Here is a 26,921-nt window from a genome sequence, read left to right on the forward strand (position 1 = left end):
CCTTCCCGATCTACAGAGAAACCTTGGGGTTAATAATAGCTCCGCTGCCGTCAAGGACTGACAGCTACTGCCGCTTCTGCTGACAATTGCTGCTGCCGCTTTCATTCTGTCCTGACTTCGGATCTCATCCTCTGATGGGTTGACTGTGTGTCCTACGGAACATTCCCCAAACCAGCTGCGATCGTCTCCCTTTGTGAAGCTCTCACTCTAATGAGATGGGGAGATTAGAATGTGGTGAGTTGAACCAGTGAAAGAACCCCCAGTATCTGTACTCCTGACTCGGGTGGCTTGGGATCTGGTGAGAAGAGGTGCCCGTCTTCCCCAGTTCTGCTGAAGGGTGGCTCAGCTTTTTACTGTTTGGGGTAAATCAGAAGACGCTGCCTGGACGGTGTCCCTATCTTATGAATGGCGTCTAATTGAGGAAAGAAAAAGGAGTCGCATCACATTGTTCCCTTAGTGTCCCTGAAGATGTGGGTAAATCCTGAGGAAGTGCTGCTGGCAAACGCCCTTTGGATCACAGAGAGGGCCAACCCTTACTTCATATTGCAGAGGAGGAAGGGGCATGGGACCCGAGGTGGAGGGGGTCTAGCTGGTAAGGCACTGTGATCATGGCAGAGATGTGGTGTTCCAATGTTATGATTCTTGGATCATGGTAGAGATGTGGTGTTCCAATGTTATGATTCTTGGATCATGGTAGAGATGTGGTGTTCCAATGTTATGATTCTTGGATCATGGTAGAGATGTGCTACTTCCAATGTTACGGTGAATCATCCACCTGATCATTACCAGTAGATACTATTTTTGGTTTAATTACATTATAGTATGCCCAGTGCTGTTGATTAGCATGTCTATATGTTCTGTGTAATACGTGTGTGTTCACTATTTTCCCTATACCATCTCATTACATTTATCTCTCTCTCTCTATACAGTATATTTGGGAAGAGTTGGACAATGTAAACTGAAGGGTTAAAATAGTTCTGTTTTGTTTAATCCCCATAGTGATTTTGTTCATAACCATTTTATGTGATTTAACCAACTAATGAAAATGTTCTGTTTGTAAATAAGGCTAACCTTTGTTACATAACATCACTATTATATGAGTGCCGCGTCCATTGTGTGCCTTATTAATAACAGCAGCATGGCGTTCCATTGATGATGCCTAGTTAAACGTCATTTCCTGAGAAGGGATGTGCATTATTTTTTGGGCTCAGGTGTTGTAGGTATACATCCAGCCATTTCTAGTGTGTGTCTTTGATTACTGTCTTTTATATATTTTAGAACTACTAAAATATTTATTTAGAGTTGTAGTTTGTTACTTCATTAAAATATAGCTTCCAATAAGTCTATCACAGTCACAAAGAGATACTGAGATTTTGTCTAACGCAACCCATGCGGCTAAAAATGTCTGCAATCATGATGTTAAGGATACAGTTATAAATATGTTGATCTCCTATGTAGTCATTATTTTAATAATACAAAAGTCTTGGCTTTTTCTTGCTCAGGCTGTCAAAACAGCCTCATAATTGTCACTATTTGTGTTAATGGACTGGTGTGGGCAAAAGGGTCATTGCGCCCATGTCATTGTCTCTTTTATTGACAAAGCTCTCAGTAAAGTTCTGGGCCTAGTTCATTCCTACAGTATGCCTATTTCTGTCTGTTCATCTCAGAAACTCCGGTAAACAGTAACTGCTTTGCTACTCAAGCATTACCAGAAATGGAAGGCACCCAGTAACATCAATTGTGCCTGATTGTTAAGTCATATTATTATCTCAAGAATATGCAGATGTTGAAAATCCTGTTTAGTTAGAAATGGCTAAATTAAAGGATTTCAGTGAACGTTCATTTAGTTTCCACTAGGACCAGTTTTACCGGTTGCTCACTTCTCCTAAGGTAGCTACACAGAAACATCGTAAAATGTTAAGGATCGAGGATGAAGGGTCATCTCTTTGGAAACTTCTCCAAACAGCCTTAACACGTATTAGTGTATATTGTCGTATTCAGTACTTTAATGTTTATTTTTACTTTTTAAAAATCCCTCATTCAGAGGTCCATTTACTGACACAGCAGAATGTAAATATTGGGGAAAATTATCAATTCAGCAGGAACTTTTTACCGCTATACATATTCTATTGGCATACCATTCCACTGGATGCAGAAACATTCCGACATGTATAACAAAAAAATATACCACAGTTTTCTCTCCTATTATGTATGCTTTACTAAATTTAAATTAAAGTGCCGTTTGATTTTAAGATATAGCTTGGAAACATACAGATCAAAACAAGTGTTGACCTAGCTTGAACTAGTGTTTTGCTGAATACATTGTGTATGTGTGTATGCATATGCATATTGTGGTTCTACGACAAAACTTGTTTAATGCATTTTGAAAAGAACTGCATATGATCCTGGCAGGCAGATATTACCCGTCCCAGGAATTCCACCTTTTATGACAGGTCACGTGGCCACTTCAAAGGTTTCCAGATTCTGACTTGCAATCTTAATAGTCACACCTTACTTTGTCCTCAGTTATGACATAATATGGTATGCACTATTATTAAACTGGAAGTATCGTCTGGCTCATCTCAAAAATTTGTAAACAAGACTACATTGATGAATGGACATTCATTCCAGCTATGTGCATGTTGCATGTTTAGAAGTAACGCATGAGTAACATCCTATTATATGAAATAAGCATGATACAAATATGTTTGTGATCTACTCTTCGGTGTTACGACATTTGTTATTTGAATAACATAGTATTTTACAAATCTCATGTACTTTTTTCCACGAGTGCGTGTTCATATGTGTGTGCATTTGTGGAGTGGTTATTGTATAATAAGATTAATGCTTATGTTGTACTGCCCAATTATGGTCTGCTAACTGACATGATGATACAATTCTGTATTCTTCATTCACTGTTGTGTATGCATTCTAACAGCAGGGCCCCCTTATTCTGTGCCAATATGTCTTATGTGATCTTATTATTGTTCATCTTGTATATTGTCCGTTTTATATTATCAGTAATTTCGTGTTCTCTCCTTTTGTAATTGCTCTACAGAATCTGTACATATAATATGTACTAAAAACAAATATTCACTGGTGTATTCGACATACAATGCAAAGAATATGTAGGAACCAGGTTGATTTTGACAGAACGGGCTAGATGACTAAACCTAACACGGCTCAGGTTTACAGTAACTTTCTTGTTTGTTTCAATACTACCATTAAAACCACCATGATCTACAGTATAACGTACACCTGACATGAGTATCCAATTAGCCACATTACATTACTCTAATGCTGCTACTGAATATTCTACTATTGTACTCCCTGGAAGACACAGCATTCTGGTGTTAATGAAGTAACCAACCACCTTGGTTCCCAGAACCCTAAGTACATTAGGGAAAAGCTGCAGCTCCCTTCCTCCTTGGTTAGACAACTCCCGCATCCAGTTAAGTGTTTGGGAAGCACACAATGGGAGCTTTCCATGGATGGGCTAAGGGGTCTCACCAAGCCAATGCTGGAGCTGGCTGTTGGTAAGCATATCATATGCAAGGAGATGTGTTTGGGTGGGCAAAGGGGCAATTGGAGAATCCCTTCATAAATATCCATGGGTACACCAGAGAATTAAAGTACACATTATTGTCATTATTTACTATTATTATTTTTATATAGCGTCTTCATATTCTACAGTGCTGTATACTGGGAGAAGAGGACATAACAAGTAATATGTTACATAACAATTTGAGCAGGGCCCTTCAAACAAACTGAAAATCTATAGGGACATAGGGTAATAGGTAAAAGTGCTACTATAAGGGATGGACCAGCCACACTAATATAAGTATTGCATGGACGTACTAGGAAAACTGAGCTAGGGAATATACGAGGAAGGGGATTAACGCGTAAATTTGCAGGCCTCCTTAAAGAAGTGGACTTGAGGGAATTTTGAAAGCGCAAAAGTAGGGGGAAAGGCAAATAATCAGGGGTAGTATATGGACAGCCTAGAAATCAGAGGAGAGGAAAGAAGGAGATCATTGGATGAGCGGAGAGACCGGTTAGGAGTGTATTTAGAGATGAATGAGGAGATGTAAGTAGGTGAAACACTATCAAGAGCTTTGAAAATAAGAGTCAGGATTTTGAATCCTGAAGCTCACAGGCAGCCTGTGAAGAGACTGACAGAGAGGAGAGGTGTTAGTAAAAAGCAATGGCAAGTGTGGCAGCGGTGTACGTGGTGGATTGTGGAGGCGGTGAGGTGGGTTTAAGGTTAAGACAGGGTTAAAGTGAGAAGTCAGGGCCAGGGAGGGCTTTTTCAAGGTAGGATTTATGCTAGAATGCTTGAGGGAGGACTGGAATGATCCAGTAGAGAGGGGGAGATATGAGCTAGTGTAGGGACAATAGTACATGAATGAGACTATTTTAAAATGAGAAGATAATTTGTTAATTGTACAATAAGAATAAGTGTATAGGAAGGCAAGTCGGTCAGAGTAAAAGTTGGAGTGGCAAGGTATGTGGATGAGATTATTGAAGTTTCTGGAACCTTGAGTGGCAAAGGGAAGGGAGAAAAAGGGAGGCTCAGGATTTGGGGGGATATCCCAGCTGCTTAAAGTAGAAGAAGGACTTGTGGGAGCTGAGAAATTATTGGAAGGGGGAGATAGTGAAGGTGAAATTAATTAGGTAGCAGTACAGATATAGTGTGAAGGTGCTGGTGGCTAGAAAGAGATTAAAAAAAGTTATATTAACATAAAATGAAAATGAGAACAGCAACAAAAGGATTGTGGACATGGTGTTTGGGGAATGATGGAAACAAACACAATAAACCAGTACGTTTTTGATTTGAGGGGGCGCTTCCAAGTTCCTCTTTGTCCCTTCTTGTTGCACTCCTTGGTAAACCTAATTATTGGCACTTAGGAACGTAGCACACAGAAAGTGGTATATGCCTCTAAAGTCAGTTCAGATATAAGGGATGGAGCCAGAGTTCCCAAGTTAAACCTACCACCAAATAACAGAATGTAGGATACTGAAAAATGGCTGCAACATGGGTTTAAGAAAAAAATGTTTGATTTTTCCCCCCACATTTGCTCATTATACAAATGAGTAATCTGAGAGTTCTGTGTCTGACTGGCACGTCAAAAACGTTCATTACTAAAGACAAAAATTCCAATTTCCTAATTCTTCAGTATTTTGTATGAGCTGGAATTTCCTTTAATTGTCAGTAAGTTTCAGTGTAAAAAAGTCGTGTTTTTCTCATTTGGTAAACTATACTTCCCTATTTTATAGGTCTCTAAATGAACAGATCATCAGGCCTATCCAGTGTCGCTTATTTAAAATGATCATGGCATTAAACGGAAGTAGGCGTTATTGCCTAACTAGTAAACTTCTTAAAAAAGGGTGACACGGAGTTCCCGGCGGCGCTGCAACCATATGAAATGAACTTAGTTATGCAAACTTAATGGAAAGTTTTTGCTGTAATGAACATGTCCAGCAAGATGCTTTCATTTCTTGGAGGAAAGGTCAAACCATTGACTTATGTTCCTCTTCCTTACAGCATGTTGGTGCAATAGAACAGTGTGTGAAAAATGGCATTTAACCCCTTCGTGACAAAGGCTGATTTTACTTTTTGTACCCTTCGCGACAATGGCCGTTTTAACTTTTCTGCGCTGCTCGTGTTTAGTTGTAATTTTCTTCTTTCCCGTTTACTGAACCCACACACATTAGATATTGTTTTTTTCAGGACAAGAAGGGCTTTCTTTAGATGACATTGTTTTGATTGTATCATATTATTTACTATTAAAAAAAGTATAAAATATGGTGAAAAATTTAGAAAAAAATGACTTTCTAACTTTTAGTTGAAAAATCTTTTACTCATCTATAAAAGGTAATGAAAAAACCTGCTAAATAGATTCTACTATTTGTCCTGAGTTTAGAAATACCCAATCTTTTTTTGCTTTTTTCTACACATTATGGGGCAAAAAGTACAGGTAGCGTTTTGCTATTTCAAAGCCTTTTTTTCCAAATCTGGTAATTCTTCCCCCCATGTGCCATTTCGGGTATCTTTGAAGCCGGCCAATGCAATTTACCCCATCAAGTCGTCATATATTTTTGAAAACTAGACAGACCAGGGTATTCCAAGTGCTAGTATTTTAACCCTTTCCAAGCACTAATTCTACCATCAGCCTTTGTCAAACTTTATGGTAGTCATTTTTTTTGCATTTGTTTTTTCACACACTTTACTTTAGGTATGAATAAACAGGTTCTGGTATATGTCACTATCATAAAACACCCCAATATGTGTTTAGCAACATCTCCTGAGTACAGCGATACCGCACATGAATGATTTTGCCTGGGTGTTTGGGGGGAAAAAGGGCCACATTTGGGGCATGCGCATTTTCAATGTTGAACTTTGGCATTTGGGGATCCACTGCCCATGCCCTATTTGGCACATCTTTGAGCCGGGCCATTTCAGTGTGCCCAATAAAGCCATATATTTTTGAAAACTAGACACCCCAGGGTATTTCAAATGCTAGTATTTTAACTCTTTCCATGCACCATATCTACCACCAGTCTTTGTCAAACTTTGTGGTAGTCATTTTTTTGCATTTCTTTTGTCACACACATTTTACTTCAGGTATGAATTAAAAAGTTCTCGTATATGTCACTATCACAAAACAGCCCAATATGTGTTCAGCAACATCTCCTGAGCGCAGTGATACCCCACATGAATGATTTTGACTGGCTGTTTGGGGGCAAAAGGGCCACATTTGGAGCGTGCACATTTTTCAATGTGGAACTTTGGCATTTGGGGATCCACTGCCCATGCCCTATTTGGTACATCTTTGAGCCGGGCCATTTCAGTGTGCCCAATAAAGCCATATATTTTTGAAAACTAGACACCCCAGGGTATTTTAAATGCTGGTATTTTAACTCTTTGCATGCACACATTTTACCACCAGCATTTTTTCAAAGTTTGCAGTAGTATTTTTGTGTGTGTATTTTTCCCACACACACCTACTTTATGTATGAATTTACAGCTCCTGGTATATGCCGCTGTCACGCGACACCCCAATATGTGTTCAGCAACATCTCCTGAGTACAGTGATACCCCACATGCATGGGTTTGTCATTTTTGGGGGGAACTAAAAGGCCACATTTGGTACGTGTGCATTTTTCTAATTGGAAATTAGATGTGTGGCCATCCTTCCCCCCGTGTTATTTGGGACGTTGTTGAACCCGGCCAATTCAATTTACCCCATCAAATCATACATTTTTTAAAAGTAGACACTCCATGGGCATTTAATATGCCAGTATTTTAACTCTTTCCATGCGAGAATTGTTTTAAGCTAATGTGCTAATTTTAGGACTTGCTCACAAAAATATATTTTTTATATATATATTTTAATTTTTTTTGGCCTTTTTTAAAACATTTTTAAGATTTTTTTTTCAACTTGAAGGTTCCCCTGATAGTGACATCAGAGGGAAATTATTTTTACATTTTACTGGTTTTTTACTATTTTTTTTCTAATGATTAATTTTATTTTATTTTTAATTTATTTTTTTCTAATCACACTGTGATTAGAAAGCTGAGCTCCATTGACTTGCATGGTTGAATGCAGTACCTGTATTCAACCTGCAAGTGGAGCCAGAGTTCTCTAGAGGGTCAGGAGACCGTCTAGCGAACTTTTTCGTCTTTATTATTTTTTTTCCCGGGTCGCTGCCATCTTGCTGATGGCGAAGATCACCGGCAGCTGCGGTCACAGTCCATCAAGAGGTAAGTGTTTGGTGTCGCTGGATGCCTCCTGATCGAGGCATTCCAGCGACACCATTTAAGTTTAGGAGGTGATCGTTGATCGCCTCCTAAACGCTTTTAAAACGGGCGTCCGCCGCCATACATTGTATGGCGGATGTTGACGCCCCGGGGAGGGGCCAGACATGGCCCCTGATTCCGATCATGGCGTTGCTGAATGCCTCGAGGTCGAGGCATTACAGCAACGCCGTTTGGGTAAAAAAATCGATCACGGATCGAATTTTTTTTTTTTTTTACCCGTTTTAACAAATGACGGTCCTGGCACGTCATTTGTCGTTAACGACATGTTTTTCCGTGACGTGCCCGGACCGGCAAATGTCATCAAGGGGTTAAGCCAAACTCCATCAACGTTTCCATTCTCAGTGGGCCTGATATCCACTTGAACAAAGCAATTTAATCTCATCTGTAGGTTCTAATGGTCAACGTCCGCACGCATAGAAAAAGATTCAGGTTTTGTGCCCACCCTGAGAGAGGCTGCAGACATGTATTCACGCATCTCACCATGCATTTCTAAACATTTTGATGCACATAGAAATGTAGCCTATTTAGTATGCCTATTTTCCTGGTTTAGGAAATGTATGGATTTGGACAGAAATGTAGATCTTAAATTAGGTTTTTTGATGCACAGGTGTGCGTAGGCATACCTGGGAGCTTCCGAGGGTAGACTACCTGGAGCTTTTGCACTACAGGGGAATGGCTTCATGAGGAGCAGAGCTAGCCTTGTAGGGCTCCCATTCTGGGGATTGGGAAAGGTACTCTGCATGACCATCATTGTTCCCCTGCCCAGAGGAAGATTACATTTAGCCAGGGAAGAAGCTCTTCCCCTGGAATCCCAGGGCAAACCCAGATATTACATAGTTATGGTCATAGGTCATATACTTATCCAGAGGATTACTTCTTTGTTAGAAAGATTTATTTTAGTACTGGGGGGCAATGACATAGAACATCTTCTTAAAAATTATTATAAACCTCATATTATGATCCATAAGTCATATCTTGGATATCAATGAAATCTCCCTGACACACCCCAATCCCCACCCATTTCCCCCTTAAATGGGGTTGTGCCCCTCAACATCAACAGGAACATCCACTTATGTGCCACATCCCACAAGGGAGGCTTCGGGTAGCCGCAGCCTAAAAGATCCAAGGTATGAAGTCACATTTTCAAAATGTTTTAGCAGTCTGCTAAAACATAATGTGTTTCTGGGTTCTAGGAGACTTTGTGGTGGATTTAAAACCTCATTTTGCAGAAAAGCGCTAATGAATGTCTAGCATGAAACAGGAATATTTAGAGAGACGGAGAACAAATACTCTTAATGCATCATGCTATTGATTTAGCTGAGGATGAGTCTCGTACCCGCATTAGGAGGCTATAATAATGGAGCTTCTTTCTTAGCAGACTGACCTTGAAGGCTTTTATTTCATAATCGTGGCACAATTCCCAGTACACTAATTGAGAAAAGTGCTGCCTACTGAACAAACAGTGATGATAAAATGTATCCAATAGTCTGCTCTTTATGAAACCAGGCATGCACCCCAACACTCATGTATGGGTGCAAGTAATCCAGCACTCCACTTCATCCCAATATAGTATATTCACCAGAAAAAGCACACAGCACACCTCTTGAATGGTAATGTATGCCAAAATAAAAGCAGGCAACTTTTCGTTTCGGGCCTCATGGACCTTTCTCAAGCCACGGCTGAGAGAACTGAAACGTTGCCTGCTTTATGCTGGAATAAATTAACATTTCTATTGAAGAGGTGCACCATGTGCTTTTTCTGGTGGATATACTGCACAAAACAGTCTGCCCGGCACGGACAATATTAATTCGACCCTCCCCATACCCCGCTGTGACGGGAACGACCTGTACCCCAACTGGTCAAGCAGGACTAGCGTCGAACTCAGCGGCGCTGTAGTATACAGGAGCATAGCAATACAGTGCTTTAATGCCCTGACAATGCTTACCCCAAAAACAAGACAGGACTCGTATCGAAGGTAAAACAGGAACTAACTTTTATGGAGGAAACTCATTTTCTAACTATTATTTATAGAGTACCAGAAGATTCCATAACATTTTGAGTTTAAATTAGAATTAAGCTGTGCACAAGAAACTATGAGAGGCTGGTATGGTCTACGACATCCCCAAGGATAAGATACGGGCAGGTGATAGAACCTTCCGAAGCAGCTATGTCTTTCCTGTGTTTTGTACATGTTTATTAGTATGGTTTCCAGTCTTATCATCCACAATGTAATAATCAAACAATTACACCATCTGTTTTTAAAATTATACTGTATTCATTTTGTAACATTAATACTAAAAAAACGTCCATGCCTTTGTTTGGTATCCTGAATGTGAATGTGAAAGGAATCTAACATTATGTTGCTTTGCCATATTACCGTGTTCTGAATGTTGAATTATAGTTTGAAATGTGTTACAATATTCGCTTCTGTTATTATTTTGCAGGTCTTCTTGTTGGAACATTGGATGTTGTTCTAGATTCCAGCGCAAGAGTTGCTCCATATCGTATCCTTTATCAGACACCGGACACGCTCATATACTGGATCATTGCTTGTGGTAAGGATTAATATGGTAACAAATTTCAAGGTGATTACTGTCTATTTTACTGTGCGTTTTATTTATCTAACACTAGAACAATGTAATTGTGCAATTCAGGGAAACTATTTTTCCCCTAATTCTATCATGCCTTTACCTATTGTAACGTAAGATCATTTTGGTGATGAGTTTTCTTACTAAAAGTAACCATATTAATAATATTTTAAAAAAGAATAGTTGGAATAAATCTGCCAATTGGTAAACATTTTTTACCCTTTTTGTAGAGCCCAACAAACCTAATTGTTGGTAGCAAGCCACTCTCAATGTCTGTACATCCTCACAAGACCCAATGGTGCACCCATCATGGGGGAAAGAAAGGTGTTTCTGAGCAATGCCAGTAGTTTAGTATTATTTAATATACGGGTATTATTTAATATATGGGTATTACCTTATTTGCTCGATTATAAGACGACCCCCCAAAATCTGAATATTAATTTATGAAAAAAAAGAAAAAGCATGAATACTAGATGACCCTATAGGAAAAAAGTTTTACCAGTAAATGTTAATTCATGTAAACTATGTGAACAATTGTTTGTTAATAAAATGATTTTGTTTTTATTTCCTTTTTTTCAACCTGCCCCCCCCAGTTATGCACATCTGCCTCCAGGCTTGCCACTCTGCCCCAGAAATGCCTTATACCCTCTAAATGCCACTGTGCCCCATGATACGGCTTTTAACCTTCCATATGCCACTGTGCCCCATGATATGCCTTTTGACCCCCTATGTGCCACTCTGCCTCCAGAATTGCCTTATACCCCTATATGCCACTCTGGCATTTAAGGGGTTAAAAGGCATATTATGGCGCAGAGTGGCATATAGGGAGGTATAAGGCATTTCAGGAGGCTGAGTGGCGTATAGAGGGTTAAAAGGCATTTCTGGAGGCAGATTGGCATTAAGGGGGTTACAAGGCATTTCACAGAGCACTCTGCCTCCAGAAATGCCTAATGCCCCCCATTTAACACTCCCTCCCCCTCCCTCCTCCAAACTTACATGTGCTTCTGAGTTGCCGGTGCTTAGTCCGGGCAGCGTGTAGAGCTCCACGCGCTTGAGCGGAAGTTGTCTACGCGAATCGCGTAGAGCTCTACACGCTGCCCGGACTAAGCACCGGGGACTCAGAAGCACCGGTAAGTTGGGGGGGGGGGGGGATAACACAGGAGAATCCAGGTCCCCTGCATCTGAGTCCCCGGTGCTTAGTCCGGGCAGCGTGTAGAGCTCTACGCGATTCTCTTAGAGCTCTACACGCTACGTGGACTAAGCACCGGGGACTCAGAAGCACCGGTAAGTTGGGGGGCATAACACAGGAGGATCCAGGTCCTCTGCATCGCTGTGGGGGATCTGGATCTTAGTCTCATAGTCAGACCTATTTGAAGTCTGATTATAAGACGACCCCGATTATAAGATGAGCGGTATTTTTCAGAGCATTTGCTCTGGAAAAAACCTCATCTTATAATCAGGCAAATACGGTATTTAATATATGGGTATGACCGCACCTTTCACTGGGTAGTACCTTTATAGCCCTTCAATGCACAGTGAAGTTGGAAAGGTGAAATCTCACAGTTTAATGAATAAGCACGTAAGAATTAAGGCTCTTCAAACTATTCTTGTTCCTAGTTTTGTGTTCCAAAGTGTGAACCTTTGTGGAACCGAGTAAGAATTTTATGAATGGTTTAGTGTTAATTCATGCTGTGAAAGTAAAAGCCTTTGTGAGCCAATATTCCATTAATTGCCCGGTGAACCTCTTTAATAATGATTTTGTTTCATATTTCACTTACCACAAATTCCCAGTAGAAAACATGTACCTGAAATCTGAGGGGAAAAAATGTGAAAGGCAACATCCGTTCAATTGATTAACTATTCAGAAAGGGCACATTTCAGGTCTTATTTATACTCTGGTCTTAAAGGTGCTGTTCCACCTAGAGTGTCTTATAAGATATCACTAGATAAGTTCTGCATCGTGTAGAGAGAAGGAAAATAAGAATACATTTTGTTTTATTTTTCTCTCCAATAAAAAATTGCATCAGATGTTAAATTAACTTACTAGTGGTGCTTAGCAACAGAGTCCTGTCCTGTATGTTACATTGTTTAAGGAGGGTTGCTCACATCTGTCAGAAATAGGCGGGCTAGGCAGAGCACAACACATTGGTTTTTATTGCAGACTTAAGACTGTCGTCTGCATAACAAAATACAAAACACATCAGTGTCTTTAAAAACTGGGGTAAGACCAGAGAAAAAAAAAAAAGAGAAATGTAATTTTTTTTTTTTTTTATATTTAAGGAAAAAGGCATAATAAAAGAGATAGTTTAACGTCACTGATGCTCGTATTACAGAAGAATTTATTAATTACGGTACTTTTATGAGTACCTTCAAAACAAAAAAGCTTATTTTGACAAAATAAAAGGCATTTTTGTGATATATTGCTGTAATTGGCTTGAACATCAGTGCACATTTTGGAAATATTACTCAGTCAAAGCAATGTCCATAAAGTTCTGGTTAACATAGAAACCAAGGTAATCAGCCTTTTGACTTTTCTGCTGCCTTTTCCTGTAGGTGGCTCTCGAAGGGAGGTGACTGAGCACTGGGAATGGCTGGAAGTAAACTTACTGCAGACTTTGTCTATTTTCGAAAATGAAAATGACATTACAACGTTTGTCAAGGGAAAAATCCAGGTACGTTTTCATTACATTCCAATGAACCAAAATAATGCAAAAAAAAAAATCTGTAATCCCATTCTGCTGGCCCACTGTATAATGAACCTCACTAAAACAAAAAGGTACTCCCACTCCACAGTCACTGGTCCCGATGTACTTGTATCCATACCACACAGTCCAAATGTTTTAATTATGAAACCGGAATATGGCATAAAATGGACATTAACAATGATGCTGGCTTTAGCTGGGATTAAAAAAAATTCAAAATGTGTTGATCCAGCAACAGTCTTCTGTTTTTATCTTAAAAAGCATAGAATTGAGAGAAAGCATTTGCACTTGGAAAGAGACTACCCATCGTATCCTTCCCTGGTGCCATTCTTTTGAATTTGAAAGCAATTTAGAAATATTTGCAGATGACACAAAATAAAGGAAGGTTATTATATGAAAAATGGATGTCATCTTCCTGCGAAGGAATTTAGAGAAAATGATGCGTTTCAACATAGAAAATCATAAAATTATGCATTTTGGCAAAAATGCTAATTATAAATTAAATGGCAGGGTTTTTTTTTGCGAAAACAAGCATGCTACTTATAAATGGAATGGCTGCTTATTGGGAAATCTATGTTTTTACACTCTTATAAACATACACTTTTCGACCTTCTAATACAAGATAGCAATTTGCTTGTTTTTGTAGCGCCTGCAACATTGGGCAGGTGCTACAAAAACAAGCAAATTGCTATCTTGTATTAGAAGGTGGAAGAGTGTGTGTTTATAAGAGTGTAATATTACCCGTTCATTATTGTATATATTGGAAATGCCAAATCTTACTTTATAAAAAAGACGTCATGGAACTGGAGAGGGTTCAGTGACAGCAACAGCAGAAATCAAAGGAATTTAAGACATATAGAAAAAGACTTTACAAATTGTGCTTGGTTACTCAGGAGTAGATATCCCTACGTGGGGATATGATTACCATATGCAAGTACATTCAAAGGCAAAGTAAAGATCTGTCGGGGATCTTTTCACTTTCTTTTGTTTTGCCTTTTTTGCTTCATTTTTTTGAAGAGTCAACCCAGTTAAGTTGTGGAGCACATTGCCAAATAGAGTGTTATTACTGGATAAAAATAATAATAAAAACAGGTCGGATGCCTTTCTAGCAAAACAGGCATTCAGTGTTATAACAATTTACTTACCAGCATAGGTAATGTTGATCCAAATTAAAATTTGATTGTCTTTGGTGTCAAGGTTTGTTTTTTTTTTACTCCTTATTACAATACTGGATTACTGTTATTTAGAGTATTCATTTTAGTTTTCTTCAGGATCCGCAGATGCTAGGTTGGACTTTATTTTTCATCCTATGCAATTACGCAGCTATCTTGTTTCTGTCTGTTGCAATTCAGGCAGTAAATTAATAAAACGGCAAATGTTTCTGCATACCCGAAAATAATCCATTTCAGTGTTTGGGCACACATTTCTGCAGGAGCCCCGTCTATTTGTTTTGCTATCTGTAAATTAACCTGTTTTGACTTTAACAAACCTTCTGTATCTTAGCGCTTTTAACTTGTGCTGACGGCAAACTGAGATTGGACATAGACCGCAAACTCTAATAAAGTATACCAGTTCATTTTTATTTTAAGTACCGGTAATATATCTGTAAAGGAATCTTTTGCAGCATTTGAATGGTTCTCCAAATAACATATTCTTTGGATAACATTTTTTTTTTGTGTTTGTGGTTTGCAGGGTATCATTGCAGAATATAATAAAATAAATGGAGTCCGAGAAGATGACGACACAGACAAATTTAAGGAGGCAATTGTCAAATTCCACAAACTGTTTGGCATGCCAGAAGAAGAAAAACTGGTCAATTATTACTCCTGCAGTTACTGGAAGGGCAGAGTTCCAAGGCAGGGATGGGTGTATCTCAGCATCAACCATCTTTGTTTTTATTCTTTTCTCATGGGAAAAGAAGGTAATTAAACATAGTTTGGTCATTTTGTTTGGTTAATTTGTTAATAGTATGGAGTACTAGTAATCATTGGCAACTTTTTAAAGCCCAAAGTGCTGTGCTTCTCTGTCAGGATGCTCAGTTAAGAGCCACAGCAGACTAAGCACTCCCTGTAGGGAAATGCCTTGTCTCCCTTCCCTCCCCTGCAGGAGGGCTGGATCTTCTTGGTCTTCCTCCCAATACAAGGAGGGAATCTCCTGTAACCATAAGGAAGAGATGGGGAGCCATAAGGCATCCACATCTCTCCCACCGAATAAGCTAGTGTTTGTTTTTTTGAAAAAAAAAAAATCACACACTTTTTTTTTTACAAAAAAATCATTGTCACACGTGCAATTCGTGAGGTTAAGGAGAAAAATATCCAGCCTTACGGGGCTTACTTAAGCCTTACTTAAAATCCAGGTTGGATTTTTAAAAAAATCTTCATATTCCGAGCCCATAAGGGTCAGGGAATAATGGAGGGAAGTGTAGCTAGCCAGGTGCTCTTCCCGCACTTATTAGCTCCTCCCAATCAAAAGTGAAAGATTGTGAGTGCGCCTAGGACTGCTCTGGGGGCTCGAAAAAGACACCTCGGGCTTCAAGCTACCTCGGCGCTAATGCCAGAGGACCAGGTTTTCCCCTGATCCACTAGGGTATCACACTGGATCTTAGCCAAAAGGCCCAGAAGTAATCATTGGCAACTATGATATATAAATATATTGTAATCATTTTTAAAGAGCTCCAGTGGTCAGTGCAAAAAAATGTTGCTTTTGATACAATAATAATAATAATAAAAAAAAAACATTTTGCTACATTATCCATAGCTAAGTTGGTGATTCGATGGGTGGACATAACGCAACTGGAAAAGACAGCCACTCTTCTTCTCCCTGACATGATTAAAGTCAGCACAAGGTCAAGTGAGCATTTCTTCTCTGTGTTCCTCAACATCAACGAGACATTCAAACTAATGGAACAGCTTGCCAACATAGCCATGAGGCAGCTTCTCGATAACGAGGGTTTTGAACAGGATAAGTCTCTACCAAAGTTAAAGAAGAAATCTCCGAAAAAGGTGTCTGCCTTGAAACGGTAAGTACAGTATTGAACCTATTACCGTTGTCATAATGTAGGGCTTGTGTCCAACTGATAAAAACTTTGACACTTGGTGTAGAGCAGTTTAAGGATGCATGCTAACTAATCCATTAGCTTACTAAACATCATCCAATGTATGTTAATATAAACAACTAGATGACATGAAAATATATCAATATCAATGTTCGCTTCAGACACTACATCTTCTGAAATTTTTTTACGCCATTGTATAAAAAGTACTTTTTTTGTATCATGCATTTAAAACTCTTCTGACACTCGTATCCTAATTGTATTTTGCAGGGATTTAGATGCCAGAGCCAAAAGTGAAAGATATCGGACCCTCTTCCGTTTACCGAAAGATGAGAAGTTAGATGGGCATACAGACTGTACTCTCTGGACACCGTTCAGTAAACGTCACATTGCCGGGCAAATGTTTGTTTCCACAAATTACATCTGCTTCACTAGCAAAGAAGAGAATCTGTGCAGCCTAATCATTCCACTGCGAGAGGTGCTTATACTTGTCAGAAGCATTGATTCTAGGTTTTTACCCTGTTTTTTTTTATATATAAAGCAGCTCTGTTTTTATAAAGCAGAACGGCTCTGTTGCGTTTTTCCAACTTCCGCACATATATTCTGATTTCTTACAAAAGTTCAACTACCCTTTAGTAAAGTTTTAATATAATTTCTATAAAAATGATTCACATTGTATATTTTGCTGGTCCATTGGATTTAAATTAGACTTGGGCACCAGGGGGCTCTTCGTCTTCGTGCTCGTCTTCGGCCAAAAAAAAAATCTTCGTATTCCGCGAATATCCGCGAAAGTTCCTGTCTTCTCTTCGGGCGAATATTCGTGGACATTCTTCGTGTTTGTTTTTTCTGGTTAAGGGGTTAATACGGGGTTAACGCGTACCGCAGCTCTGGCGCCAGGAGTTTAACCCCTTCAATCCCCTATAGACGTACCGGGACGTCTAAAAAACACCTATAAAGAAACCCCTATGGACGTCCCGGTACGTCCAGCCCTTCTTGCAGCGTCAGGGACAGCCTGGACTCCCCACTGACAGCAGAAGCCGGCTTTCTGCTGTCCGATCTGCTGTATCGCGCGATCAGGCATTCCCTTCCGGGTTGCGTCACTGCTGACATAACCCGGAAGGGGATATCCTGTCCTCCGATGAGGCGCAGACGCTGCGATCTCTGTGCAGGTCTGTGAGGACCTGCATAGAGATCACAGTGTGATCGGTGCAGGGGGATCGCGGGGAGGGGAGTGAGAAACCATCTCTCTCACTCCCCCTCCTGTCCTGAAACAGAAAAGCAGAAAAAAAAGTTTATTCATTTAAAGAATAATAGTAAAAAAATAATTAAAATAATAATAAAAAAAATACTAATGTGAGCTGTGATGTCCTTGTGACATCACTGGCATGTTCAGGAGGTCCCTAAGAAAAATATATAAAAAATACAAAAATAAAATAAAAAAAAAATAATATAAAAAAAAATAAAAGAAAATATAAAAAATGATAATAAAAAAAATAATTAAAAAACCTTACATCCCATTGCCCTAGCATAACATCTAGCCAGTATAACCCTCCTGTCCCCGTTCACAACCCCCACACCCGTTAAGCCATAGGCATACAAATTATACAAAAAATGTATACCTTATAGTATGGTCCCTGGTGCTGGGAAAGTATGGAAAATCTATATAAACTAGGTATTTCTGAAATCAGGACTTTTGAAATTGATAAATTTGGAGGGGATTTTCCATCACTTTACCTAATTATGTGAAGATTCAGAGGGAAAATGTAAAATAAAATCAGGGTTTTTTTTCTAATTTTCTCTAGTTTTTACTAAATTTCTCATTCTAAATTTTCAGCTAATCATCCAACTATGGTATCAAAAGAAAGCTCTACCTCTCCTTGAAAAAACAATATATAGTTTACATGGGTACACTATTCACAAGAAATGAGAATAATCTCTGAACCGACATAGCTCAAAAATGGCAAAATTGCTGCGGGCTTTGAGGTACCAAAAACCCCTGGGATTGAAGGGGTTAAATATCCGTATGAGCAGCTCTAGACCAATGAGCACACTACCATATATGGCTAATATATTCTCGGGCAGAATATATCATTCTGTCCGAAGATATATTAGCCATATGTGGTAGTGTGTTCATTTTCATTTATTAATTATTTAAATAAAATATATTTTTATGCTACTTAATGTATCTAACCAACAGAGGGCAGCATTCTGTCCGAACATATATTAGCCATATATGCTAGTGTGCTCATTTGCATTTATTCAAATAAAATATATTCCCAAAATCCTTCCTGTAATGGTTTAATACAACCCCCCCCCCAAATAAATAGAAAAAAAGAGTTGCAAGTTCGAAAGAATTGATGTCCGCGAGTGCAGACATTTAACTGTTGCAGCGGGGAGACCAGCGGATCATGGGAATATATTTTATTTAAATAATTAATAAATGAAAATGAGCACACTACCACATATGGCTAATATATCTTCGGGCAGAATGCTGCCCTCTGTTGGTTAGATACATTGAGTAGGATAATAAACTTATTACCGGATTGGAGGCTTAGATGTAATGTAAGAAAGTTTAACTTTACTGAATGGTAAATAAGTAGAAAAGCACAAGTAGTAGATGCAAGAACAGTGAGAGAATTCAAGCATTCATGGGATGTGCGTGAAGCTATACCGAACCTAATATAAGACCATGGACTGATTAAGATTGTAGTCTTTACAGCGGTGAAAATGAGCGGAACAAGTTGTGTATCCCTATTTTACTGTAAACAATCCAAAAGCTTGTGCAGCATACATATGAATTGTAATTTTAACATAATGTAAACATGCATTTTTTATTTTGGTTTTGATTTAGGTAACCATTGTGGAAAAGGCAGACAGTTCCAGTGTACTGCCAAGCCCTCTCTCCATCAGCACCAAAAACAGAATGACCTTCCTGTTTGCCAATTTAAAGGACCGCGACTTTCTTGTCCAGAGGATATCTGATTTCCTGCAACAAACAACTCTCAAGATGTACTTTGATAAAGATATGTCCGGAAGTAACAGTAGCCTTGATGATGAGGTAAGGAAAAAATCATGCGTAAATTCAAATGCAGTGGAAGTCACACAATTTCTATAAATATATATAAATATACTTGACACATTGTATGTATAGAAAACTTTAATAAGAACTTGCATATCGCGTAGGCAAAGGCATGTGTATTTACCTGTCTCTGGATAAATAAAAAAAACAAACAAACATGTGAAACCTAAAAAAATAAATAAATGATAGCCGGTTTACTATGACATATGCTTACGATGGAACTAAAGTTCTCTTGCTAAATGCACTTATCAATGCATGTATCTAATAGGTTTGTTCCAGGTCTGGTGGTTTTCTGCCGTGCTTTCCACAGCAAAGTCTCAGTGGGGAAGTAGATGCCACACGTCCGTTCAACCTTAACGGAAATAGTGCTCCCACAACTACACAGACGCTAATGACAATGTATCGGAGGAGGTCCCCCGAGGAGTTTAACCCAAAACTGGTAATCATTGCAGCACCAAGTTTCAGCTCTACAATAATGCAAATTAGTGGTTTCACAAGGGGTTAAATATTGTTTCCATATGAATAATAGGCAAGTCCCTTGTTCTATGTGCGTGTATGTTTGTAGATCTACTCGGAAACCTAGATTTTGGACATTTCTGATTAGGGTTTAAGGTCCTTTTTTCAGATTTAAATATTAAATAATGCATTACGAAGGAGGAAGTATTGAAAACAGAGCTGACTAAAAGAATCAGAATGCAAGTACTATTAGACCAAATGTTTTCTATTTCCCTGGACTCTTTTAAGGGTCAGTCACGCTAATTTTGTTCCGGTCATCGGTGAATTTTCCTCCGATGTCTCCGTCCCCTATATTCCGAGGAGCATGAAGGCTGTTGTTGGTTGGTCAGTCAGAAGTGCCCGGTATCGTCACATAGGCATGAATACAAACACTCCCAGTGCTTTGCTGGCTTGAGGCCGGAGTCACTGGAACCCACTGGTTGCATTTGGCAGCTAGTTGATGATAATGCTAGCGAGCACAACAAAACACATGTCATCTAAACATTAACCCCTTAAAGACAATGGGCGGTCCCTAAACCCATTGAAAACAATGCATTTTGAGCCTGTACATGTACAGTCTTTGTCATTAAGGGGTTAAAACTATTGTTGACGTTAATTCTTCTAATTAGTGAAATAATTGTAGGTCACATCAGCCCCATCCACCATCAAACCATGTGTCTCAAAGCTATCTCTTATGAGCTCATGTAAACATAACAAATAGAATATATTATGCTGGTAGTCGATTTTAAATATTTCTGTGTTTAAAGGAAAAGCGTGGAGGTGCTGCGATGAATGTTCGCTGAAGTGTGTGAATTGTAGCCTCTATAGAAACTTGACTAGATATTAGTCATCCCAAAATACCATTTTAACGTTACATATAGTATACAGAATGATAATGTTGAGATTAAATGATGTTTTGGATAGCAAGTGGAGTTGTTTGTGCATTCCGAAATCTGTGTTGATGAGCTATTTACAGAGACAGAGGTTATATTAGATTAACAGCAGTTATCTCAGTAAAAAATATATATATTTAAAAAAATAAAATTCAAGCCCTTGTTGCTTTGCTCTTGCCATTTGCTGCTATTGGCACCCTAGTATTTTCAGTGCCAGTGGCAAAATAGGATGCTGCTGTGTTTAGTCCAGGACCCAGCCACAATGTGAAACATTTGGGTGGATATTAAAGCATCGACATACATTAAACAGTAAAAAACTGTCCCATTAAAAATAAAGGTTATGAATTCATGCTGCCTACATACTATATATATATATATATATATATATATATATATATATATATATATATATATATATATATATATATATATATATATATATATATAAATACATAATCAGAACAGATTTCCAGGATTATTTTTGCAACATTTTAGAGGTACGATGGCACTTTATCTCTATACCAAAAAAAAATTTGCATATAATTTCCATTATCATGGGAAGAATAATTGTTCTTATTTATGAAATAAAGGCCAAGGAATTTCTAAAGGAGCAAGCATGGAAGATGCACTTCGCAGAATACGGTCAAGGGATATGCATGTATCGCACGGAAAAAACAAGAGACCTGGTGCTGAAAGGCATCCCTGAGAGCATGCGGGGAGAGCTGTGGCTGCTTTTTTCAGGTTAGTGCATTGGGATGCCTTATGGTTATAAGCCACCGGATTTCTTTAAGGGTGCTGTATGTGAAGTCACCAAAATACTCTTAAGCATTATTTCAGGGTAATAGGAACTGGGACACCGTAAAGTGCCTCCCGCTAGGCAGAGTGTGTGCCGGTGCAGCTTGTCTTATTACAGAGCTGGTGCGGTCTGATTCAGATCATTTCACAGATGATTCGACACTGTTTAGCATGCCTTAGTCATACATAAGCTGGAAAGGCATGGAAATGAATGGCAATTAAATGTTAACAGGGCTTTATGACCATCGTAGTGTGTGGGATGAGAAGTTCACCTGATGGGAGGTTCAGTAACATGGTACTTTTGCACGGTAATCTTCCTTCTGTTTCACAGTAAGTGGTTCTCACAAGACATTATTCATGCTCAGAGATCACCACTAGTCGCATTAAGCAGATGTATTCACAATTTTTAATCTATAGCTTTTCATTGATTTAAGGCCATTTGAGAAACCCATAATGTTTGGCAAAATATGTGCTTCGTTTAATTAACCTGTATACGACCCTTTACAGACAATTATTAAGATGATTCTATGGTTTATTTTTTGCTTATGAGATATGATTAAGTTACTTCAACTGGAGTCTTCTCTGAAACATTGAAACATACTATTCAATGGCAGACATTAGCCATTCAGCCATTTGTATCCCGCAAACCATGCACGACTTGAGTGACCCTCCTCCGAACCCTATCCAGAATATCCATACCCTCTGTGTATTGTCTGTCATAAGGTAACCTTCACCTCTATGTTGCATATGAATAGGAGCCATCAACGAAATGGCGACACACCCTGGATATTATACAGAACTGGTTGAGCAATCCATGGGGAAATATAACCTGGCCACAGAGGAGATTGAGAGGGATTTGCACCGTTCCCTCCCAGAACATCCTGCATTCCAAAATGAAATTGGAATTTCGGCTTTGAGGAGGGTGCTTACTGCCTATGCCTTCAGAAACCCAAATATTGGTTACTGTCAGGTAAGTCCACAACTCGTATCTAGTCGCAAACACAGTGATCATTGAGTAAGGAATTTCTATACAGGGCTGGACATTTTCCTTGGTCCATCTGGGGGAAAGTATGACATTTATTCTCCAAACTAATAACATTTTGTTTTGGCTAACTACACAATTTAATGATTTTCCCACTGGCCAAAACCATTAATTTCCCCGAATAATCTTTTATTAACATGCTGCCTGACACCATCAGGTTTCACGGTGTTGTACCTGAGATAAATGCACCACAATTTGGGTAAAAGATAAGCAATTTTTATTAGTGTGTAATAACTGTAAATCTTCAATATTTTTTGGATATTTTCCAAAAAATTTATGTTAACTCGTTTTTGTCCGATTCCTATATTTTCATAATCAAGGCTTATGTACTTGCACTGCATTTTAACCCAAAAGAGACATCTCTGGAGACCATTAATGGGTCACCTGTGTGGCACGAGGGGCTGCTTAAACCTGAGGTTTGGTCAGAACCTGCAAATATACAAAAAATATATAATATACTACAAGCTGCATATAGTTTCAAACAATTCACTAGTTTTTGTAATTGTTGCAGCAAACCCTTGATAGAAGGTAGGTTAGAAGTGTGCTCACTTGCCCTGTTGTTAGATAGCTCCACTTAAATTTCTGTTAACAAAATACATAGTAAAGCATTTATTATGTGTATTTTATAATATAGTAAACACTGCATATTTTCTGTCCTTTTGCCGTTGTGGCATGCTACACCTGAAGCAATTGTGTTGCTTGGTTTGAGGTTTCCGTTATGGTTTAATTTCGATCAAACTTGATGACTGCAGCAGATTTTATTTTCTACTTAAAATTTCCTTGCATCTCAGTTTCTGAGTTGAAACAATTTAGCAAGTTAGCAAAAAGAATGCATAATAAAGTACTTCAGCATCCTTTTTTTTTAAACCTGCAGAGAAAATAAATTACTTTCCTTGAGATGAAAACATTGTCCATGCTCTGTATTGTTGAAATCAATGGGAGAGCTTCCTGAACCAGTGCTGGAACTCGCTGGCAATGTTCCGTCTAATTTTTCTTAGGTGGCGTGCGCAGAAAATTTCTCTTGTGCAAAAATTTTCCCAGGGCCAAAATTATGTGCGCACAATATCCGCGCCGCATAAAGTATCAAAAAAAATTAATATATATTTTTTTTTATTGGGAAAAACTGTTGTGCGCACGTGTGGACGTGTGCGCTCTCTAAAAATGCTATGTGCACAAGCGCACAGCTTAGAGGGAACACTGCTCGCTGGTGACAATTGTATCGTGCGGCAGGAGATGCATTTGGCTAAACACATCTCCTGCTTGCCAAGTACCCTAAAGGGGGTATCTGCATCTCCCCATGGATTTGTAACCGGCACCACCCATGAATTTAAAGGGACCACTCAGCTATCATAGGCATTAAAGTGCGATGATGACTGGAGTGTGAGATTTGTAGACGCACAATTCTGACCCCTGGATGGATAACATCAGGGAAGGGCCTTGAAAACATGGTGCTAATGAGGTTTCATACGAATCCCGAAACAGTAGCGCCTAGCAGATATTCTTCAAAGACATCTGAAGGCAACCAGCATAGAGCTTCAGAGCAGGCTGATATATTTTCATGGGTAAACAGAATGTCAGTGACTCAGTTGGCCGTTTGGCAAGGCTCCCTTTAGAATAAATGTGGTTAATACTCCTTTGGTTGTACACCATCAAATTTATGGAGGTTTGTGGACTTCCTTATTGGTGTTTATACTGGGGTTATGTATTATCACTTTTCCCCTGTAGTTTCATTTGTTGTTTTTTTTCTTCCTTTCAGGCCATGAATATAGTCACATCTGTACTGCTGCTTTATGCCAAGGAGGAGGAAGCTTTTTGGTTGCTTGTTGCCCTGTGTGAACGCATGCTTCCTGATTACTACAATACCAGAGTTGTTGGTATGAGATGTGGGTTGGCGGGATGCATTGTGGTTTACACAATATAGAGGTCTGCTGGTTACAATAACATTCACTGAATAGTCTCAATTACATCTCACCTTTAGAGAAAACTCTCACAGGTTTCTCCATGGGTTATGTGTGTCTGCTCAGTATATTGTCTTTCTTGGAAATGTGAAATTAAAGCTGATCACTGCTCTTGAAAACATAATACTTAATTTAGCCCTTAAGGACAATGGGTTGTCCTTAAACCCATTAAAAACAATGCATTGTGAGCCTGTACATGTACGGGCTTTGTCATGAAGGTTACCCACTAATTATAGTTAATTACTGATTAGATGCTGTTTGATGTTTTTCATTGGAATGCAAAAATTAGTTCTGAGCTTCTTTAGTGTCTCTTTAAAGAGGTGCACTGGGGTGTTTAAATTATTAAAATAAAATCTGAAACAGCTTTTTCTCCCTCTAGTTACACAGTAATCTACAGACTTTATCAAAAGTTCTTACACCCTCCTGGTGTAACTTTCACACGTGCATTGGAGGACACACACTCTGGTTATCTCAAAAATAAATATGTAGTGTGGGGAAGAAAACAGACCCCAATTTAAGTTACATTTGTTGTTACCGTCGGGTGCATTGTTTTTAGAACTGGTAGTAGTAGACGTTGACGAGTAGCATTCATTGCAAACTGTGTCTTCTTTCCTCCTATCAGGAGCGTTGGTGGATCAAGGTGTTTTTGAAGAGTTGGCCCGAGATTACGTGCCACAGCTTTATGACTGCATGCAAGACTTGGGGGTGATCTCCACTATTTCCCTTTCATGGTTCCTTACACTGTTCCTCAGTGTTATGCCCTTTGAAAGTGCAGTTGTGGTGGTTGATTGCTTTTTCTATGAGGGGATCAAGGTGATATTCCAACTTGCCCTCACTGTACTGGAGGCCAATGTAGACAAGCTTTTGAATTGTAAAGATGATGGTGAAGCTATGACGGTCTTGGGAAGGTATGTTTAATAACCTCTTCTTATACCCCTTATCACCCTACTGGGTAAGATGCCCTCATTCTCAAGGAGCATGGTATATATTGCATGCAAATATTAGAATAGCATTCCCTGATTTGATATATAACATACAATCGTTAAGAAGATTTGCACTGGAAAATGTGACCAAATGCTATGTGCTGTCCAAATGTCTACTGAGCCTAATCCCAACTACTACAACTGTAAGCATAGGGAAAAAAAGGGCTGCTTATGACTTGAAGTAGTGTAGACGGATTACCCGTCTACATTTTAGTTCAGCATTCACATCATTGATCCTTCAAAAATAGTTCAGTTCATATTCATGACTACCCAAAAGAATGAAATTAAGCTGTTCACATTGTTCATATGTAAGCTTACATTGGAGGACAATCTGTTTTACTGCAATTCTTTCTGTGCTTTGTGAACTCTAATCATTGCCAATTCTAACACAGTATTTCTTTACTTGTTTATCTGTTTGTTTAGATATTTAGATAGTGTGACTAACAAAGACAGTACACTACCTCCAATCCCTCACCTCCATTCTCTCCTCACGGATGATATGAAGCCTTATCCAGAAGTTGATATCTTTAAAATGATCGCCACGTCCTACCAGGTTATAATGTCTATATTGTTGGGTTTTGTTATGATCTGCACAGAAAAAGGGAAAAATAATAGGAATGGATTAGGGAACGAGTGCTATTCTGCAGACACATTAGCCAATTAAAGAGTATTTCAGTGGTTCATCAAAGAGTTGTAAGGCTTTCTGCTAATATGTTGCACTAGATATATTTCGCCAGTGATCTGGCATTGCAATAGCAGAGATTGGGGATGTCTGACTGTCATTAATGTGTCAAATGCAGATGGAACATGTTATAAATGTATTCTAATATTGCAGAAGTTTGGATCTATAAGAGCAGACCTGATAGAGCAGATGAGATTCAAACAAAGACTAAAGGTGATCCAGACTCTGGAAGACACTACAAAGCGGAATGTGGTAAGTTCCCTTTTAGCTCCTGATGTTGTTGTGAACTGATGCTCTTTGTATAGATTTTTAGTCTTGCATTTTGATAGATTCAAGAATATTTTAATAGTATACAGTAAGAAAACCTTGTTGTAACAATGTTACAGTAATATATTTTGTTCTGTTTATGTTTCTAGAACTGTAAGAAAAAATAGTGCAGAAACTTACAACTATTAACTTTATCATGTGTAGTTAAACAGGGTTAACCTGCATCATTAATTTCTTTAATTTCCCCATGTTGGAACTGTGCAGGATTTAATTTCATGATCTGTATAGAAGCATTATTGAAAAAAACCCAAAAACAAAAGAATGTTTATTTCTTTTGCAAGGTCCGAACTATAGTTACAGACACCTCTTTCACCATTGATGAGTTAGAAGAACTATATGCTCTCTTTAAGGTAAGTCTCTATCATCAGTTGTACGGTGCTGTATGAACATAATGTTTGAATGCATTTGGCTCTCTTATGGTAAAGTAAAAAAACTTTATCCTTCTAGCCGTTCTCTTTATCTCCTCGTTTCTCTTTCCTCTTTTCTTTTATCTCTCCTCCTCT

The 26,921-nt window shown here is 38.7% G+C and overlaps 1 protein-coding gene across 3 annotated transcripts in view; it reads left to right on the forward strand.

The window, feature by feature from the left end:
* Window positions 1-468: 468 nt before the first annotated feature.
* LOC149287427 (TBC1 domain family member 9-like) overlaps window positions 469-26,921 on the forward strand; it is a 37,980-nt gene continuing 11,527 nt past the window's right edge. For all 3 annotated transcript variants that reach the window (XM_089492870.1, XM_089492871.1, XM_089492872.1), the window contains exons 1-15: window positions 469-592; window positions 10,267-10,377; window positions 12,964-13,082; window positions 14,805-15,033; window positions 15,870-16,131; window positions 16,435-16,642; window positions 19,016-19,222; window positions 19,512-19,682; window positions 21,222-21,372; window positions 22,182-22,396; window positions 24,225-24,342; window positions 25,049-25,334; window positions 25,833-25,962; window positions 26,245-26,343; window positions 26,700-26,768. In XM_089492870.1, the coding sequence (XP_089348996.1) occupies window positions 469-592; window positions 10,267-10,377; window positions 12,964-13,082; window positions 14,805-15,033; window positions 15,870-16,131; window positions 16,435-16,642; window positions 19,016-19,222; window positions 19,512-19,682; window positions 21,222-21,372; window positions 22,182-22,396; window positions 24,225-24,342; window positions 25,049-25,334; window positions 25,833-25,962; window positions 26,245-26,343; window positions 26,700-26,768 (2,499 nt within the window). The remainder of the gene's footprint in view (window positions 593-10,266; window positions 10,378-12,963; window positions 13,083-14,804; window positions 15,034-15,869; window positions 16,132-16,434; window positions 16,643-19,015; window positions 19,223-19,511; window positions 19,683-21,221; window positions 21,373-22,181; window positions 22,397-24,224; window positions 24,343-25,048; window positions 25,335-25,832; window positions 25,963-26,244; window positions 26,344-26,699; window positions 26,769-26,921) is intronic.

The sequence above is a fragment of the Sceloporus occidentalis genome, unplaced genomic scaffold (assembly GCF_023333645.1).
Source record: "Sceloporus occidentalis isolate IW3139 unplaced genomic scaffold, rSceOcc1.0.p SCAF_61, whole genome shotgun sequence".
Classification (NCBI taxonomy): domain Eukaryota; kingdom Metazoa; phylum Chordata; class Lepidosauria; order Squamata; family Phrynosomatidae; genus Sceloporus; species Sceloporus occidentalis.